Source organism: Anastrepha ludens, chromosome 2 (genome assembly GCF_028408465.1).
Source record: "Anastrepha ludens isolate Willacy chromosome 2, idAnaLude1.1, whole genome shotgun sequence".
Classification (NCBI taxonomy): Eukaryota; Metazoa; Arthropoda; class Insecta; order Diptera; family Tephritidae; genus Anastrepha; species Anastrepha ludens.
In genome coordinates this window covers 49,096,594-49,116,514 of record NC_071498.1, presented here as the reverse complement: position 1 = coordinate 49,116,514, position 19,921 = coordinate 49,096,594, and the positions used below count along the sequence as shown (strand labels likewise).

The window sequence follows — 19,921 nt, the reverse complement described above, 5'->3', positions numbered from 1 at the left end:
CATGTGAAAAGATGGTTAGTGTAGTGCAGTGTGCCTTCACATGCTGAACATACATATATTGGGTATGTCGGGGTCGATTCTGCTACAGTATCCAGAGCGCAATCGGGCCAAAGTGATGCAGGTCTCGCGGGGCTGCTGAAGCTCTTCGTCTGCAATAGGTGGTAGTTGGACTCCGATGACGGCATTCAGAGGTCGGGAGCTTAGTTAAGTGGTAAGTGTCTCCCGATGAATGTCGTTTTGTCTGTATACTGTCCGATCCAGTAGTTGTAAATATATTTTGTTCTGGATCTCGTCAGAGTAGTTGCAGAGATGCCTCCTGATGTACCCGCGAGGTGGCTCAGGTTCTAGCAAGTGTCAGGGATGATACCTTCAGTAGCACCCTAGGAAAAACGAAAGGGCGATCGCCCAGAGCAATGGAAATGGGAGTTTTTTGGTACAAAATATTTAACCGGCTCATAGCATTTTTAGTATATTTTTGATATTTCAAATAAAATGCGCCTAGTTCGCCACCTTACATGTAACACCTCTTGAATAAGTATGAGTAGAGATTTGGATGAAGAATTATTATGTTTCCACTTTTTTTTCTTTCTGGAGAAATTTGTAAAGTTTATGAATAACCAATAATAAGTGATAAAAAGTATAGCTCTAAGCCCTTCATTGACTCTCAGTTTAATTTAAATTAAAAAAATACATAAATTATGTTCTTATAAGTTTATTTAAATACAGTAAAACATCAGTCCCAATTTTTCGAATATGTAATTCTTGCAAGTAACTACAAGTAAACTACATTTGTTAAATTAAATAGTGATTGTAATAAATTTCATATGCGCACTTTGTATAGATAAATATGTATTAGTAATATTTTCTTTACTATATATTCAAAAAATAATAATTACATATATCTATATATATTGTATATATAATATTCAAGTGATACGTCAAGTTTGTGTTGTTTTCGATACAATCGACATTATTTGAAGTGTATAAAATAGTTACGCATAAAATTGTTAGTAGTCGATAAAAGGAATAAAACTGAATTAGTGCGTAATAACATTTTGTAATAATACAGATTGCAACAAGTTATAGGTTAGTATTGAACATCATAGAGAATATTCACTTTAAAGAAAAGCAGATGTACCGAAACTAACTTAATTTTCATTTAGAATATTTTGTATGCCCTTCAACTGCATTAATGTGTCAAATTCACAGTGCGCGCAGTCAGCTGCATTTGGTGCAATTTCTGGTTAAGTTTCTGATTGTGGTCCTTCAGGTAGGCAATGAGATCGGCCTGGAAAAGAGTGAAAATTGAAATTGACATATTATTGAAATTTTTAATTCGTTTATATTTGATAAGACTTGCCTGTTTCTCCAATAGCTCAGCCGTATTACCTCCAGGTTGCATTAGTCCCAAAGAACCGGATGCGTTATTACCGCCGCGTAGTGCGTCGGGCGGTGGTGCAGCTTTGTTAAATTTACGTACTTTAGCTAGAGTAGTTAAACAAAATTTACATTAACAAATTTTCAAGTTGTTTGATATGTACAATATGTTTTTAATAAACAGCGCACTCACAAATATAGCAACCATGAGTTGCACTTAGTACCAACGTTTCGAGCATGTTGAAGCCTACAACATACGAGACGGGTGAGAGGAAACCTTGTGCGCAATGTTGCCAGAAATTCACGCCATAGTAGTGATGTATGCCTGCTTGCACAGCCAATAGCATGGAGTTCCATAATGATACCACATTCAGTGGTAAGCCCTTCTGCACGGCAGTAGCGCGGTGGAATTCATGATAGCCATTCATGCGCAAATCATCGTGATGTTTTTTAATCAGGTGATCGAATAGCTGTCATTAGAATGAAAAGCAGAATTATATAATACAGTCGCGTGAATTTGCATGCTTGTAAAATGGCATCATTAATTATGATATTTAATGAGTGCATTTGTCTGTTATATGTACTTACAAAAGTTATCACCCAAAACGTAGCACGTAAGTATAGCATAATAAAGTACGCTTCGCAACGTTTGTCCTCCGGCCATGCAGAAGCAAGCAAAATACCAACAAATGAGATTACAGTCGAAATCAACAAATGAATGCTATAAGAAGAGATTATAATATATAACTTCAATATGAAATAAATATCAATCAGAAATATATAATATTTGTGTTTTCATATTTTCAGTGGAATAGGTCAGGGCAGGTGCAATAATATTGATACCGCAGACATCGACCGTGAACATTCAGCAGCATTACTCGTTTATGTATGGGCAACAACAACAACAGTGAACATATATATTCTGACTCATAAAGCTACAAAGAATTACATTAGTAATACAACAAAATGATTTAATACAAAATTTAAAACACTAATACAAGAACTCAATAAAACGAACTATATAAAATACTATCTGGCACCAGAAACGCTTAAGCCACATATGGAAGGAAATGGGATTGATCGAAAATGCTACTACAGCAAGAATAACATTTTGTTCAACATTTTAAAATTTTAAATATTAATTATATGCAGATCTATAAATGGCAGAGTTGTTGTTGTAGTTGTAGCAGCATAAACATATAAACATAGTAACAGTCCATGGCCGGATATAAACCCGGGTCGTTTCGGTAACGTAGAACTGATTGTCGTGGAAACCATAAATGGCAGAGTCGATAGCACTGCTAGTGCTAAATTAAATTCGCAATATTTTTCATGGTAAATTTTTTTAGTTAATTAAAAAATATATGTACATATATATGTAGTATGTCTTACCTTATAAATCAAAGTTCCAAATTTTGGACCAAATTCACAAAAATTAAACGAATTTCGAAATTTTATCATCAAAATTTTTAACCAGAATTTTTAGAATACATAGTTCTGGATATGTATTCAATGTGCCCATTCAATTTTTGAAAGATTTCCAAACTTATGCTAATAATACGTTCACATATAAGTAAATTATCTACTTTTTCGCGCTTAAGTCCCAATCCGTAATTAAAAAGCGAGATTATCGATACAAAATTTCTCTACAGAAATTTTGAAATTATGTATTAAATAATTCTAGATTATAACCATACTTTTTTACATACAACCCTGTGTTATCGATAATTAGTTTTACGAATGTAAGGAGAAACATCAAAGTAAAAACTAAATACAATGAACGCCGGCAAAGAAAAATGGTTTGTAGACATAATTCTAATAAAGTGTTTGTTAGGTATTATTAACTATGCATTCATATTAAAGAAAAAAGCGTGTGTCGTGACGCTTTGGTCTTATATTGCTTATCATAAAATGTAATATCGAATTTCGCACGCCATATTTTTTACAACCTCAGTAGACATCGTTTACGGGTTTCCTCCAGCCAATTGCGCAATTAAATTAGCTTTTGCTTTCCCTTGCCTTTTCTTCATATCGTTAACCCTTTGCACTCGGAATGCCAACACTGCTGGCATGAAGATTTATTCCGGCAACTCGGAATGCCAGCACTGCTGGCATGAGCATTTATTTCGGTAATTCGAAATGCAGACTCTAGAAAACTATAAGATGTGAAATTTTATAAATTTTCTCAATAAATTCATGTAAAAATTATATATTTTAATGTTTTATATTTTTAACTAAAAACGCATTTGATGATAACAACCACAACAACATTTTTGATAATAAAATATATATATAATATCATTATCGAGTTGTTGGAAGGAAATGTGAAAATGGTCTCCGAGTGCAAAGGGTTAATATTAATTAAACAAACCAAAAACTCCAAAATATTGCACCAAATTTCTATGTAGAAAAACCTTTCAAAACAATATTTCAAATCATTGTCAATTTTGCAGGTAATCTGCCATATGTGAACGGGTAGATTAATTTTGTGAATTTATTGCTAATTACTGCACATGTGAACGTACTTTAAGGAAGAAAATTCTCAAATCATATGAAAAAAAAATTGTCGGGAATTTTAAGCGACTCACAATTTACACTTTATACTAAAATTGATTTGGATGCAAATTTTGACGATAGCTTTTGAATTTTGTTAAACTTTGGTGAATTTTGAACAAAGTTTGAACATAAATTTATAAAGTTTTTGTTCTACAATAAAACTATAATTTTATAAAACCTGAACGAATAAATTTAGCATGAATAGTTCGAATATTATAAAAAGTAGAAGTGACTTAATTATTGTCCTCAAGTTATGTATGCAACATAAATTTTTAAATGTATTCTTATTGAACATTTTTGATGTGTACAAGCGTTGATGCCACCTATCTATGCATTTGGATAATATTTATTTATTTATTCTGAAACCAATGAACAATTGATCTTACTGACTACTTACACCAAAAGTATATTTATTCTGAAATCAATCAGACTGAATACTAACAACAAAACATATTTAACAAAAAATAAATAAATAAATAAGTTAAATAACCATTATTCTTCTTGACTACATACTACAAAAATATCATTATCAAAAAGTTAAATGACAATAAACGGAAGAACCACAATAAGCAGAAAAACAAGCATTCATTCGAGTCATAATATATTTTGATTCGCCAACATCTAATAGAAATTTGTAATCAAATCGATAAAGTGGGTTGAAACACTTTACATCAAATGTGGCTATAATTCGGTACGCAATACAAATCTATTCACCTACTGCTCTATGAATGTTGTTAGTATTACGCACGGTACCGGCATTGTTCTTTGCTTCTGAAGTAACCAATACATGTATTGGTAATTAAGTTCTTAAAACTACATTCATCGATATTGTTTTATTTAAGGGTTATTTGCTCCAAATCGAGCCGAAGTAAAGATAAATCCAATCTTTATTGTTTCAAATTTAAAACTTACCTAAAAGCCGGTATAGTTTTAAGCGATTTAAAGGATCCATCTGTGTTCGAGCTCAAAACTGGGTCGAGCAACTCCTGTGTATCATTTCCCAAGCTGTTTGCACCCACACCCACGATAGCGCCACTAGTAGTTGATGTTCGATTATCACCCATATTCATGTACTGAGCACTCTGCTGAAGAATATTTAAGTAATATAGGATATGGAATCTCAAGAGGAAAAATGCATTCCATCTACATAAATGTATGTCAAATGGACATGGGCGCCTTTCCTTTGCCCCAATACGATACACATACAGGCTTCTGCCGGTTACGCAAAATGCTATTATTTGCTTCCATATCAAACGGGTGTCACTAACTAATTTGTCTACAATTTTCTTTGTATTCTTACCCTATTTGCGTTGAAATTTGGTCCCAAACTGACCATATGAACAACTAAAGGCGCTGACTCAACTTCGCTGTTTACAGGGCTTATGTGCGCATTAGCTTATCGCTGCCACAAAGGCACGGAAATTGATTACAATTGTCTTTAGCTTTATTTTATTTCTGCACTACTTTTTGCACTTTGCTGGTTGATTGATTACGTGCAGTGTGAACGATTTAATTAAAAAACATTAAGATTTTTTCAATACTTTTCCTTTGTTTACCGATTTCTAGTTTTGTACCATGTTTTGTACACTATTCATGAATGTCATACGCATTTAGCGGCATTTTTTAACAGGGTTGCTAATTCAACTTTTATAATATTGTGAAGGATGTTTTTTAGAGTCGATAAAGCTTAAACAGAATTAAAACAAAAAATAAATTTTTAATTCCCATAAAAAAGTACAATTTTATTGCGTTAAACAAGTGATGAACAAGTGAAATATCTGCAGCGCTGTCGCCAACGGATAGTCAAAATCTCGAAAAAGAAAGTAGCACCTTACACGCGATTCACACTCTTCGCCGTAAATCGAGCTGTATAGTGATAATAACAATTCGATTGCTGGCTTTGAAGCTCTCAATTATTACTAATGATTTACTCAATTGCTCGGGCTTACCAGCGAAGGCATGTGGCCTTACATATCTCCATAAATAAAAACAAATCTGGAGGAGACAAGTCACCGAAAAGACATCTTATGTTTTTGTGGATTGTGGATTATAATTTGGAATTGAATTATAGTTCCAAAATAAATTTGAACAACTTTCAAATGTTGCTTCGTGCTCATGATGAGCTGAAAAGCCAAAAAAATCGAAACCAAAAAAGTTACAGAGAGCTATATTAGACATTTAAAGTTTCCCGATATTAAACGAACAGCCTTTATATGTTGTTTTCACTTACACGTTTTCTTACTTCCTACCATTTGTTATAAATTTTCTTATTTAAAAAAAATCACGCTCAGTTTCTAAAGACGCCCTCAAATCTTTAATTTCTTACAAATTCAAATGGTCTTGTAAATATTTATTTCAGTTTAATAGTTTTGTGATAGGAGTACCGAGCTCAGGGATTGATAAAAATACAGTCAATTGTGATTGATGCCACGATGAAAAAAATTCAGATCAGGAATTTAAACGGTTCTCAGCAAGTTTGAAAGAATCAGCTGATTGGCTACGTCAGTGGTATGTTTGCGAAAAAACTGAAATTGTATTGGTGATATACGCAAAAAATCAACACAATATTCGCTCATGGTTCTTCGTTGCCGTCTGAACTATGAGTGATTGGGCGAGTGTGTGAAATAAGCGGTCAGAATTCGGCTGCCGCGAACCTGATACCGCAGCAGCAAAAATTGCGGGCTCCATTTTGATTTTCACCATACTAGATTGGCCAAAGCTAGTAATCCATCATCCTTGATTGCTGCGGTATAGTTTTTTACCACATCAGTGCAGATATCTATTATTTCGTCAACATCATTTCATTGACATCAATGTTTTCTGTCAGTATTATAGAATAGAACGCTCACATATTCTGCAAGGGTTAGTATCGAACTCTTCGGCTCTCAAACTGTTCATAAATTTTCACGCTAGGGTTCACAGTTGCATCTTTTGTCTATCTCATTTGTATATTCAACTGTCATTTCTTTAATTTTGATTTTGATTCTATTAATTGTATCATTTTTGATACTCTATCATTTATAAGAAAATTTCGTGTTAAAACATTATATTAATGTCTTTTCATTATCCGCGTAGAGTGAAAGATTTGCCTGCCTTGGAACCAGACTCTGATGAAGACGATCTCAATAAGTAATACAAATATGACACGATGAATATTGTTTACTCCTACTAATATAATTATTAAATTATTAGACAGCCGAGCAAAGATGAGCTCCAAAATGTTACCTCTCGAAATAATTCAGGTGTGGTTGGTGCTCCTTCAAAGAGCTTTGGGGCTTTCAGTAATATGCGAATGTTGTAAGTGAAGCAATACAATTGTACTCTTCTTAATTTTACAAGTTATTTATTTATCCCAGCCCCAAGCGCAGCTCGGAATTACCAGCACTGGATTCAGATGAATCCGAAGAAGAGGAGAACCCAAAAACTGACAATCTCAATTGCGCTATTTTAAACGATTCATTTATCATGAGCCCTGCCGACAGTTCTGTACTAAAAACACCTGGCCCACAACCAGCAGTTAAGGAAAAGCGTGATGTCGATAGTCCATCATTCCTTTCGGAATTTCATACGTTGGGTATTCGTACAGAGGACAAAGAAAATGAAGAAGAGCCACCGCTGCCTTCGGTTGACAGTTTACAACCAAGTGCCGCCAGTACAGCCAGAAAAACACATCCAAGTCGAACAGATACGTCGTGCCCGCTACAAAGCATACAAGAGGACATAGTGGCTAACGAAAACACTGGCAGGGAAATCAACCGTGCCAATGTTGGTAGCAGAGCATTGGGTGTATTGCAGCGTTTTCACTCGGATCCCACAACGCAGCAGCACGCAAAGCCCGTAGATTTAGAAACTCCCCTTCGAAAAAATAGCAGTGCATCAGTTGGTCCGCCATCTGACGTTTCCATAGCACCCACAAATAGCCAAACTGCTGACGCACAATTCGCCACCCCACAAGTACGCTCTTTCTCTGTTCAACGGAGACCTCGTGGCTTGTGTTCAACCCAATCGCAAAAAACGCGTTCAGCGCTAGCAAATGAATTCCGCTCTCAGAAGGTGCTGTTTCAAACGCCAATGGCTATAACGCGCGCACCCGTTATGTGCCTTCCCAATGATAGTATTACTCTATCACTTTGTGATAGCATAAACGGAACGAGAAACACACCTAATACTGCTGAAAACACGCCACTCGGTGACCAGCGAAATGTCAAAGACCAACAGTCACAAAAGGTGAAGTCAAAAAAGTCATTAGAGAGTGCATTCTGTGCATCAGAAAAGCCAGAAGAATCAAAGGAAAAGCAGCAATCGAACATGGTAACGCAAGAAAAGAGCGCTTCAGCAGATGAAAAAGATGGAATTTTGCGAATTAATAATGCAGATTACACAATTGTGAAGAAAATTGGATGTGGCGGGTCTAGTTCTGTATACTTGGCGCAGAGAAATGCTGATGGAAAAGAGTGCGCATTAAAAGTAAATTGATAATTAAAAACAAAACACGATTTTAATTAGCAGTACATTAAAAAATGTAAATATATTTTTTAGGTTGTTGATTTACGGGGTGATCCAGTTGTGGTTGAAGGCTACCTCAACGAAACCAAATTGTTGGCAAAACTTCAAGGCAATGTCTGTGTGGTCGCTCTCTATGAGTAGTGAGTATAAATATAACCGGCATGCTTGTACCTATATTTATGAACATCTAATTTTTCACACGCCTATTACATAGTCAACTTTTGCGGAAAGAATCTCGACTCTATCTGGTTATGGAAAAAGGCGACTCAGATCTGCACAAGATTTTGCAAACATATACCACAAATCTGCCATTATACGTACTTATGAATTTTTGGTATCAAATGTTGCAAGCAGTCAACTACATACACCAAAATGGTAAGATAAAATAATCGTATTGCTTGGCATCTTAATTTATCAACAATATGTTTATTCTAAAGGTGTTATTCATTCAGACCTGAAACCCGCCAACTTCTTGATGATTAATGGCCGTTTAAAACTAATAGACTTTGGTATTGCCAGCAACATTGCACTGGACTCAACAAGTATTATAAAGTTCTCACAAGCCGGTACGTTTAATTACATTAGCCCGGAAGCACTTACCGACACATCAACTGGATCTAGTCCGATGCGCAGTAATCAGCCAAAGATAAAGGTAGCAAACATTCTAAAATATATAACCTAAAAATGCATAAATACAATCATAGTTTTACAACTGTAACCAACTGCGATTTTTTAGATATCAACCAAATCTGATGTTTGGTCGCTTGGCTGTATACTATTCCTGCTACTTTATAAACGCACACCTTTCTCGCATATTAAAAACATCTATGCCAAAATTAATGCAATTACAAGTCCGACGACAACCATCGAGTATCCAACCATACCACTCTATTATCCAGCAATGCTTGTCCATGTAAATATTTTTGAAAATTCTTTAAATTTTGAAAAAAAGATTGGTTGTTAAATATGTAATTCAAATAATATATATCAAAATAGATATGTATATATATATATATATGTTGTAATTATATTCTGATATTTTTTGAAAATATTTATTATTTCGTATTTTTAAACCAAAAATAGATTTCTTGAAAAAAAAAACATTGTTTGTGATCGCAAACATAAGATTCCCTTCCAATCCAATCCTCTTAAAATAAAAATATTTAAAATTAAAGCCGTTTCCCCTATACACAATTTTTTAAATTTGTTAGACTTAAGCTCTTAAAAAATAATATGTATCGTCTTGTTTCCATTTGTTTCAGATGGCAAAAAATTGCCTGCAGCATAATCCAAAAAAACGTCCCTCTTGCGCTGAACTATTGCAGTATCCTTTTAATATGGTAATACCGATACAAAATTTAGCGGTACCATCTGTGGTTAAAGAGGCAAACTAAACCACTCTCTATAAATAGTTGTAATGTTTAATTGTATTAAATTATGTTTTTAGTTTGTTTTAATCGTTTATTTCTACATATACATTTTTTTTATTAATATAAGTGCACCGAGAAAAATCAATATATTTTTAAATATAAACAGGCTTTGTTTAAATTTTTAAATTGGAAAAGTATTACTGCGAGAAAATATAAATAATCGTCAAATTAATAGTAAAAATATTTAGTCAGTTCCTATGCTTTTAGGAATAAAATCTGTGAAAATCTGTAAAATCCGTGAAACAGTTAAATAACAAAATAAGAGTGATGGGATAAAGTTCAAAATGTTTGCTGAGTAGCCTTTTCAGAGATACCAAAATCATTTGCATCCTTCAATTGTCATTTGTTTACCATAAATGAAACATGTTTTTATTAGCAAAACGTAAGCAAGTAAAACTTATTGCCGCCCTTATATATTTCATAAATAAAAATCTACACTAATATTATAAAGAGGAAAACTTTGTTTGTTTGGTTGTAATGAATAGGCTCAAAAACTACTGGACCGATTTTAAAAATTCTTTCACCATTCGAAAGCTACATCATCCACGAGTAACATGGATTATATTTTATTTTGGAAATAGGGCTCGAGATGTAGGGCAAAACGTGGACCCGGGTAACCTTCGGATGTGTATGTGCAATATGGGTATCAAATGGAAGCTGTTGGTGAATGCTTTAGTCCAGAGTATTTTTCATGCCGCTCCGTGACTAGGGTCTCGAGATAGAGACCAAAACGTGGACCCTAGAATGTGTTTGTACAATATGGATATCAAATTGAAGCTGTTGGTGAATGCTTTAATACAGAGTATTTTTCATGCCGCTCCGTGACTGGGGTCTCGAGATATAGGCCAAAACGTGGACCCGAGTAACCTTCGGATGTGTATGTACAATATGGGTATCAAATGGAAGCTGTTGGTGAATGCTTTAGTTCAGAGTATTTCCATCCGCTCCGTGACTAGGGTCTCGAGATATCGAAAAAAATTTTTTCGTTTTTTTTTTTTGAAAAATATAAATGGATAATGGTTAAAAAAGCTCCAATGCTCAATAAAACATATAAATTGAAACGAAAAATTCATGGATGATCAGGGAAAAAGACGATTGTTTATTCATATGCGTTGATTTGAAATTTAAAAACAATCTTCTTTTTTCCTGATTTTCAATTTATATTTTATATTTACTCAAAAACAAATAGAAAAACAAAAAATGTTGTTTATGCCAAAGCGCTTGAATAAAGAATAAAGAAATAAATAATATGAAAATCATATATTTTCTGTTATATCTATTCTATTTTAGTGTGCCCAGCGAAGGGGGCCGGGTTTGCTAGTATTAAATAAAATAGAATATATTTCTGTTTGATTTCACTACTCTAGGTTTTGGCTCACTAGCTTACAGTTGATCGTTTGTTAGAAGAAAAACGTAGGAATAAGCCGGTAGCTTCTGATTAAAAGAAAGATTAATTAACTCCCACAAAATTGGCTTCCGCTAACGATTTGCTCTGGCGCAAAACATCTAAATATTTTGATTAAATACATTAATATGGATCGCGATCCAAATATAATAAATATTGGACGTGTATCAGTCGCCTATAAAGTGGATAGCTCCTATAATTTCTGACTAAATCATATATGTAACGGTGTACAGAATACAGAAGGTGACGCCTTCCGAAAACCGAGTCCATGTGGCTGTCAGCCAAGGCGAATTTATTACAGGTGACAGCAAACACATATAAGTAAAACCCTACATGTATTTGTTGTTGCGTTTGGTGCAAGCATCATGTCAAAATCAGCAAGCAAATGTAAACATACGAATGTAAACATACCAATACATACAAACAAAGCATATCATTTTGACGTAAGCCATACCTACGGCGAAAAATTCAGCTGGGTGAATGCTGTCACCTTATTAAATCCACCTTGCTGTCAGCATAGAACAAAACAAGGCGCATTTATTACAGATGGCGCCACTAGACCAACAACAATGTTTTGTACGTTTGATTGTCACGGCAAAGTATTGGAAATGTGGAAAATAAAAGATTATTTCGCCTTGTTTTTTTCCTGTGCTGACAGCCACATGTACACAGCTAAAGAAAAAAAAACAACTCGGTTGATTTATCAACACCACCTTTAATAGATTCGCCTTGCTTTGAAATTAACAAAATAATATAAATGAAGACCCGCGTGTTAAATTGTGAATCACGAATTATAGCAATACCTCAAATTCAGTTTTTTTGCCGATCATATTTTGTGTTTGACAGTTTCCACTAGCTTGCCCTTACTCCATGATTCAATAATAAAAGGTTTGCTCAGTAAGCAGCTTTCTCATTCCCTCTTGACAAATCGGCTCCCTTAGCAAGACACTGGGATGTTAACTCTAGAAATTTTTAGCAAAAGTGGAAGAAATGTAAAATTTGTAGGAAAACCATTTCGTTTTCAAAAGCGTGTATACGCACTTGCTCGGTATGTGAATAACCAAGATGATATGGAAAACATACTGACATACAGCTTAAATCAGGATATCATAAAACATCTTTTTGGGGCAATGAACGTGAAAGATGGACGTTTTGACAATTTGAGTCCAATGCGTTTCAAATACGGGTGGGGGAAGTACTTACTACGTTACTTTAAAGATACATAAGTTACCAACAAGAGCTCATTTAGCAATATGTAACTAATCATTGCCTCCTGATGGCAGATGGCTTTTTATGAGGAGTTTTTTCATGGCAGAAATACACTCGGAGGTGTGCCATTGCCTGTAGAGGAGCCTCTGCTATTACAAACAACATTTTCTATCATTTGGTGTTTCATGCCCGTGGTAGTGTGTCAAATAGCTAGGAATGAATAATCGCGACTTGGGCAAAGCATAGTAAAGCAAGGCGCAAGGAATTCATTAGGGCCATATTACTTAGGTAATATAATAGCTTCATATTGGTAAAACTTCCCAACTTCGTGATCAGTTTTCAATTTAAAAATCAATTCACTAAATATCAATCTGGGTTTAACTTAATAACATTTTTTTTAATATCATGGGGAAATCCCCATTTGTTCTCCCGCCCCTTTTAAAAAAAGGGGTATAAGGGGGGGTAGAGGGGGTATTCTACTATCCAAAAGTGAAAACCTCACTGGCCGGAGGCTTATAGTTTTTAAGTTATTTGAGTTTAAAAATTGTAAAATTGACCAAGAATCTTCCTATTTTGGTTACTACAACCATATATATATATATGATATATATATTTTTAATTCCACATTTTCACTATATTATGAATATATGATATTATTTATTGATTTTAATTCAAAATTTTTACTATATTATACATATATATATTTAAAAAAAAAAAGAAAAAAAAGCGCCGCAGGCGAAAATTTGGAATAAAAAATCGCGCGATTTTTAATTCCAAATTTTCACTATATTATACATATATATATTTAAAAAAAAAAAAAAGAAAAAAAAGCGCCGCAGGCGAAAATTTGGAATAAAAAATCGCGCGATTTTTAATTCCAAATTTTCCCTATTTTATGAATATATTATATATATTCTTTTTTATATATTAAATATCTATATATAAAAAAGAATAATTAAAACATTTTGCGTAAAACTTTCTTCTTCGTAGGCGGCCTTCGGCCGCACTGCAAAAAAAATCACCCTTAATAGTCAAACACCGTCTCCGCTGCACATCGGAGTTTTACGTGAAGCGGAACTGTATTTCGAAAATCATATCGATATTGTATTTATTGTATTTATGAACTCAATATATACACTTTAGAGGTTGTAAACCCCCATTCCTTCATTATTCTAACAGAAAAGAGTGTGTGGAAATTATGTTCCTATGTTGCTTCGTTTTCAATGGCATTCTATTATTTTTTTTATTTTTTGCTTCTGGCAGCACTCCATTCAGCCATGCTTTTCAGTTATTGTAAATTTAGCTGGCATATTTGGAGTTAGCAACTTAAAAATGCAATATAAATGGTTAATTTGTGGTATAAATAAATAAAAAGAGTTAAAAACGTATGTGTATGTTAATATAGTTTCAATATTTATTAAAATAAATATGATAAATGCACTTATTCTATCAAAATTTGGTGAAGATAAAAGACAAACTTTATCAACAAATAACTTAAAAACTATTATTAACAGAATAATGTTGGTGCTAGTTTTAGCAAAATAAGCACGAAGTGAACATCTCCTGTGAATTTCATTGAAAAATTCGTAATATTTCTCTCAAAAGAAGTGATGGGAGAACACATGGGGTCGGAGCCATTTCTGTTTGTACCAGTTATAATTTAAGTAAAAAGGAAACGTTTTTTGCTACCATTTTTACCAAGAAGGTATTTAATTTTTCCACTTTCTACGCCCTTCTTAAATGCGACCTTTTGTAAGGGAGTGTCAAAATTCGAATGTCACAAGTGAGCAAACCTTTAATAATTGAATCATGCACCATGACTCAATCATAAAAGGTTTGCTCAGTAAGCAGCTTTCTCATTCTCTCTTGACAAATCGGCTCCCTTAGCAAAAAATCAAATTCAAAATGGTATGCTTACGAGCAACAACTCGCTAAATAGTTTTCATCAGTATGTTCAGGACTAGGGTAGTATGCCGTTTAAGTCAGAACATAATAGAGTAATTGACGCAATCCGAGATCGGATATAGTGTTTTAGACGGAATTCATATTTTGCAAAGACTAGCATTTCCCAAAGAGGAGAATATTGGATAATCACGACGCGATCGGTAACTTTGCATATTTCATTATAAAACAGTTGCGGTTGACGGAACTTGTTTATAATGAGCCCACCTTCCCCTGGACGGATGAAGTGTCCAGAGGAGACTAAGCAAAACACAGTACCAGCCTGCAAAAGCTCCTCATAAAAAATCATCTGCCGGAATCGGCTTAAAACTGTAGGTCCTTCCACAGAAGGAGGATCTCGGCCAAACACCTAGCAGAATTGTACGTGCCAATTATTTATTTATTTTTAACAAACTAGTTTCATATTGGCGAAGCTTCGCAACTGCGCAATCCGTTTTAAATTTAACAATTTATTCATAAAATAAAATCTTGGATTGGGTGAAATAATTTCTTGTTTTAATATTAGACTTGGCAATTTCCGCTAATAACTTCTATTTGTACCATTTTTTACATTCAAATATTAGTTAAAATTTATTTTTTAAACCGTTCGCAGTTTGTTTCCATACTTTTTTGCTACCATTTTTACCAAAAAGGATTTAATTTGTTCTACTTTATTCACCTTCTTAAATACAACCTTTTGTAAGGGAGTGTCAAAAATCGAATGTCACTATTGAGCAAACCTTTAATAATTGAATCATGCCCTTACTCTTTCTCCTCTTATTGTTTGTTTATTATTCGTTGTACAGACGTCACAGCAAATGAAAAGGTGCAATCTTGTATTCTATCATTTTTGCCATGTTTTTTGTTTCTGTAATTTGACCGTCCGAATGTCAAAATTTCAATGAGAATATAAGCAAACAACGAAGCAGGTCACTTTGACGTTCTAACTAGCAAATCGGAAGGAAAAAATGGCTGACTTCCTGAAAGTCAGTTGTGCTGTATAAGTACAAAGTCAAATGTTCCTAAACAAAAAAGTCTATCGTTCGTGTGCTACAATTCGTTTTCGCATGAAATTGCCACCGCAAACGCACTGAATGTATGCTGTTTACTGTTTCGTTTTCGAACATCCAATCGCAACGATCTGGCACATCCCAGAAATCGGAATCGCCATTTAATTTTTTCTTTTAAACCGCGAAGCAGCGGTTACGCGAAATTAGCAAACAAATTTAGAAAACACGGGAAATTTGATCGTCCCTAGTATTTGTAGGCCCCCGTAGTTGAATGGATTGGTAAGTGACTACCATTCGGAATTCAGGTTCAAATCTCGGTGAAAAACCAAAATTAAGAAAAAGTTTTTTTCTAATTTTGACTTGATGCTTGTACCAAAGGCAACAACAAATACATGTAGGGTTTTACTTATATGTGGTTGCTGTCACCTATAATAAATTCACCTTGATTTCTGCCATGAAAAAGGTCCTCATAAAAATATCTGCCATTCGGAGTCGGCTTAAACTGTAGGTTCCTTCATTTGTGGAACAACATCAAGACGCACACCACAAATAGGAGGAGGAGCTCAGTCAAACACCCAGAAAGGGTTGCTGCAGTTTGAAAACTAGTATTATTTTCGTCAGGTTCATCATCGATTACTTCATTGAAAAAAAAAAAATAATAGTAATAATAATTAGCCGTTTGGTCTTTGGCCGAAGCCTTCCTCCTATTTGTGGCGTGCGCAGTTGTAGGACAGGTCCGCATCGCCCCCAAGATAATTAACTTCGCTGACCAAGCCAAACAAATCCGTCCATGGCGATCTCTCGCAATGTGCCGTCCTTTTCCCCCCTTTGCTTTTCCACTTCTACATCTCGAAACTTCCTTAACCACCAAAGGGAGTTTCACTGATTTCATACGCTGACGATTGCTCGATATTGACGTCCGGCTGTGACGACGATGACTTGTACTCGTTCCCACAATAGTCGGCTCTACGCTACCGGAACGACGCGGATTTATTTCGACCAAGAACTGTCACTCCAGCAGCATTCCCCATACATATATAGGGAATGTTTAGACTTTCTCGCTTTTTCACTACGAGGTACTTTCAATTTTTCGCCACTAAATCCACGGCGCCCCTGTTCAGCACGTGGACGAAGAAGGTCAAACAACGACTAAAGATCAAAGTCGATAACCACTAATATCGTCAGTTAACAACCCCAGCGTCACCTTTCCTAGTTTTCTCTCCTTCTTGACACATACAACCGTAATTTCCACTAAAGCCCAAAACCACAACAAGGTTCTCAAATCCCTCACCAGTACCACTTGGGGGTAAAGACAAAAAAATTTTGGCGACATTTAAAGCAATTGGCCGGCCGGTTCTGAGTTATGCAGGACTCATCTGGTCGTCTAGTACTCGTACAGAGTAGCGTGTACAGCAAGTTATTCCTGCAAGGATGATAACACAGGAACCACAGCTGAGGACACTTGATGGAGACTTGGTCACCTCCCTGGCATCCCTTCGTCTTAACTGACGAGATCCAGCACTTAAGGCAACACCCACTGAAGCTGCCAATTTACAGACTATAAACGATATATTTTTTTCTATTAGCGTCGCCCCTCGGCAGGCAATGGCAAACCTGCGAGTATTTTCTGTCATGAAAAAGCTCCTCATAAAAAAATATCTGCGTTCGGAGTCGGCTTGAGTGGCAGGTCCCTCCATTTGTGGAACAACATCAAGACGCACACCACAAATAGGGGGAGGAGCTCGGCCAAACATCCAAAAAGATATACGCGCCAACTATATATACATATATATATTTAGGTATATAAACGATATTCACCGGGCGTCAATTAACACATTTTTAAACTCCCGCCATCAGAATGTCATCATTGGAGCCCATTGTAGACGATGCATAAAACATTATCCATACATTTTTTGAGAATGCTCCTGTTAGATCGTGGATTGTGGCGATTGCACTCAAGGATAAATTTATTAACTCCCAATGCTCGTCTTACCAAATCTCTTTCTAATAGAAAAAAAATTAATCAAAAGCATATATTTCCCGTTATAATTTAAATATGTTTATTATTTTTTTATTTTCGCTTATCATCATAATATACCGTCATAAATTCCACAAACTGTTCGCCTATGACCTCACCTTATGCGTCATCAAGAAAAGTTTAATCATTACTAAATGTTTATATATGTATGTATGTATAATCCAACACTGATCTCATCATACATATGTATGTACGTACACAAAAACATGTTTATTTATTAACGCGGCTAATACTGCATAAATTACTTGCATATCTCATATTTGTTTATTTTGCTAATCCCATGCAAACTAAGCAGCAGACTGCAATGCATCAACCGCCACAAAGTCAACGACTGAACGACGCCGTCATTTTTCTAAATGCTAAATCGTTTCAGCTCATTTCTTCAGTTTTTAGATTTACCTGTTTGCCTACATTTTGCTTTGTTGCTGAGTTTATTTTTATTTTATTAATAGATTTTTTTTTATTTATACATTTTTTGAGTGCCGATCACGTTGCTAATTGCATTTTTTTATTTCTTTTCTAATAGTTGTCAAATGTTTTGTAATGCAAATGTGACGGCATGCCAACCCAAATGTGATGTTTGTTGTTGGCAAACTAATTATTTATTTACTTGTATTTCTTCTGCTCCTCAGAAATCAGGTTTTTTCTTGAATGTTTTTCTTTTTGTTTTGCTAGCTTGAAACGGAATGCTTTCGCGCAGCTTTTTGAAATATTTTGCAATTAGCGCAATTTTCTTCTTATTATTTTGTTGATGCGAATACGCATAAGGAAACTTGTTTTGACGCAACAACGTGTGTTCCTCACCAGCTTTTAAGAACATAAAATTAAAATGAAACAATCGTCTACTTGTGTTAAGCGAAAATTACCTTTCGGTACCATACATACTTTTCGAAGTTCCCTTTCACCTATTTTTTCGTTTATATATTTTTAATTGCTGCAAGAGCTCTTTTATATTTAGGTTTTTGCATTTTATTATTGCTCAAAATAGGCGTAATACTCATAATCTTTGTAATTTTTAATATATTCAGCTTAATTGTAAATGCCCTTCAGCTCTTCTCTTTTTTAAGTATTTTATATAAAAATAGATTCATTGTTATACGCTTAAGTAAATATTGCTGTTGCTAAGGATACGCTGTGCATGCTTTAGTATGCGCGGGCGTTCATGTGGTTTGCTTGATTATTGGTCTGTCAGTCGTTGCTGTCTGTGAGCCTTTGCATGTTGTTTTAATACATTATCTTGTTTAAGGACAAATGCAGTAATCTCTCAAGTCGGCAAGATGAAATAATAAGTGTAAATTGATTACAGTTTTCAGCAAAAAGTCATAAAAAAGGGTTTTTATACATTTTTTTTTATAAAATTCATATGCAACTATTGTTTGGCGCAAAATTTCAAATTACAAACAAATTTTTATTTCGCATGCCAAATCTAAGTGTGTTCCTCAAAAGCCATATTGCCGTATAAGAAAGGAAAACTATTAGCTAAAATGCAAAAATTTAAATGTAAACAAAATTTGAATAATTATTGTAGGTATTTAAGTAAAAATTACATAAGATTTATCTAACCAATACTTTTCGTTAACTCAGTGACGTTTATAAGCTACGCTTCAATCGCATTTCTCTATCAATTTGTTTATGCCTGCCAAACAGCCGAGCAGCGTACCTGCCCGCATCTGGCTGTGGTATACTCAGAATCAGTTTTATAAGGTGCTAAATAAAGTTTAATTAGAGAATACGAAATTAAATAAAAACAATTTTTAATGTCAGATATTAAAAGAAAAAAAATGTTAGATGAATTTACTACGATTCTAACAACTACATGAACAATTTAACAGAAATATTTCAAATCTTATCACAATTAATAAAAACAGAAAACATAAAATAAATGAGTATATATTGTTGTATATTATTTACACTCAGTTAAAATAAAAGTAATATCAAATATAAAAAATTTAATTATGAAAAATAACGATTGAAAAAAAAAAATTAAAAACAGCCCAAATAAATATGTACTATTTATTATATAAAGTTCCGTTATTTAATTACACGAAGTTCCGTGGCTTTACTGTCTCAAATTGTTTTTACTTTCTTTTCATCCTTTACTGTATCAAATTGTTTTTACTTTCTTTTCATCCTTGTTTAATAAAAACTTTTAATACAACAACTTGAAATGATTTAACGTTTTCTAGACGTCAACTTCAAATTGGTGTTGTGTAGTAAATTCTTTTAAACAATTAATCACTCAAAGAATTCATCTTAATAATAGTTGAATTCAAATATTTGGCTGTCTAAAGAGTTTAATCACGACTTTGAGCAAAATTAATGGTAAAAAAATTTTCGGAACTTTCATTAAATCAATATATTAAATTGTCTATGAAATATCAGGATGCATTTATGACTCATGGCATACTTCGCATTGTTTTTTTTTTCAACTGATACCATAAAACACGGA

The 19,921-nt window shown here is 34.1% G+C and overlaps 2 protein-coding genes across 4 annotated transcripts; one reads left to right on the top strand and one right to left on the bottom strand.

Moving 5' to 3' along the window:
• Positions 1–754: 754 nt before the first annotated feature.
• On the bottom strand, positions 755–5,538 carry LOC128870649 (transmembrane protein 192). Of its 2 annotated transcripts, none has more exons than XM_054113271.1 (6): positions 5,234–5,538; positions 4,846–5,018; positions 1,966–2,098; positions 1,571–1,847; positions 1,361–1,485; positions 755–1,288 (listed from the first exon to the last, which is right to left on the bottom strand). In XM_054113271.1, exons 1-6 carry the CDS (start codon positions 5,267–5,269, stop codon positions 1,190–1,192), a joined length of 843 nt encoding a protein of 280 aa, XP_053969246.1. In that variant the 5' UTR covers positions 5,270–5,538; the 3' UTR covers positions 755–1,189. The 2 variants fall into 2 exon arrangements, with proteins under 2 accessions (XP_053969246.1, XP_053969247.1); XM_054113272.1 differs by having other exon boundaries at positions 767–1,288; positions 4,846–5,015.
• Positions 5,539–6,877: 1,339 nt separating this feature from the next.
• On the top strand, positions 6,878–10,310 carry LOC128870631 (dual specificity protein kinase Ttk). 2 transcript variants are annotated; one of them, XM_054113270.1, is made up of 8 exons: positions 6,878–7,062; positions 7,126–7,230; positions 7,290–8,400; positions 8,473–8,579; positions 8,654–8,814; positions 8,892–9,091; positions 9,176–9,352; positions 9,702–10,310. In XM_054113270.1, the coding sequence occupies exons 1-8, from the start codon at positions 6,986–6,988 to the stop codon at positions 9,831–9,833; spliced, it is 2,070 nt and encodes a 689-aa protein (XP_053969245.1). In that variant the 5' UTR covers positions 6,878–6,985; the 3' UTR covers positions 9,834–10,310. The 2 variants fall into 2 exon arrangements, with proteins under 2 accessions (XP_053969245.1, XP_053969242.1); XM_054113267.1 differs by having other exon boundaries at positions 8,877–9,091; positions 9,702–10,308.
• The last annotated feature ends 9,611 nt before the right edge of the window (positions 10,311–19,921 follow it).

Bases quoted from the DNA above. Each gene is read 5' to 3' on its own strand.
- LOC128870649 (XM_054113271.1), bottom strand. From the start codon at position 5,269: ATGGTCAGTTTGGGACCAAATTTCAACGCAAATAGG. The intron at 1,486-1,570 runs GTGAGTGCGCTG...TAACTACTCTAG, and splicing joins AACTCATGGTTGCTATATTT to CTAAAGTACGTAAATTTAAC. The intron at 1,289-1,360 runs GCAAGTCTTATC...ACTCTTTTCCAG, and splicing joins CTGAGCTATTGGAGAAACAG to GCCGATCTCATTGCCTACCT.
- LOC128870631 (XM_054113267.1), top strand. From the start codon at position 6,986: ATGTCTTTTCATTATCCGCGTAGAGTGAAAGATTTGCCTGCCTTGGAA. The intron at 7,231-7,289 runs GTAAGTGAAGCA...TATTTATCCCAG, and splicing joins TTCAGTAATATGCGAATGTT to CCCCAAGCGCAGCTCGGAAT. The intron at 9,353-9,701 runs GTAAATATTTTT...CATTTGTTTCAG, and splicing joins ATCCAGCAATGCTTGTCCAT to ATGGCAAAAAATTGCCTGCA.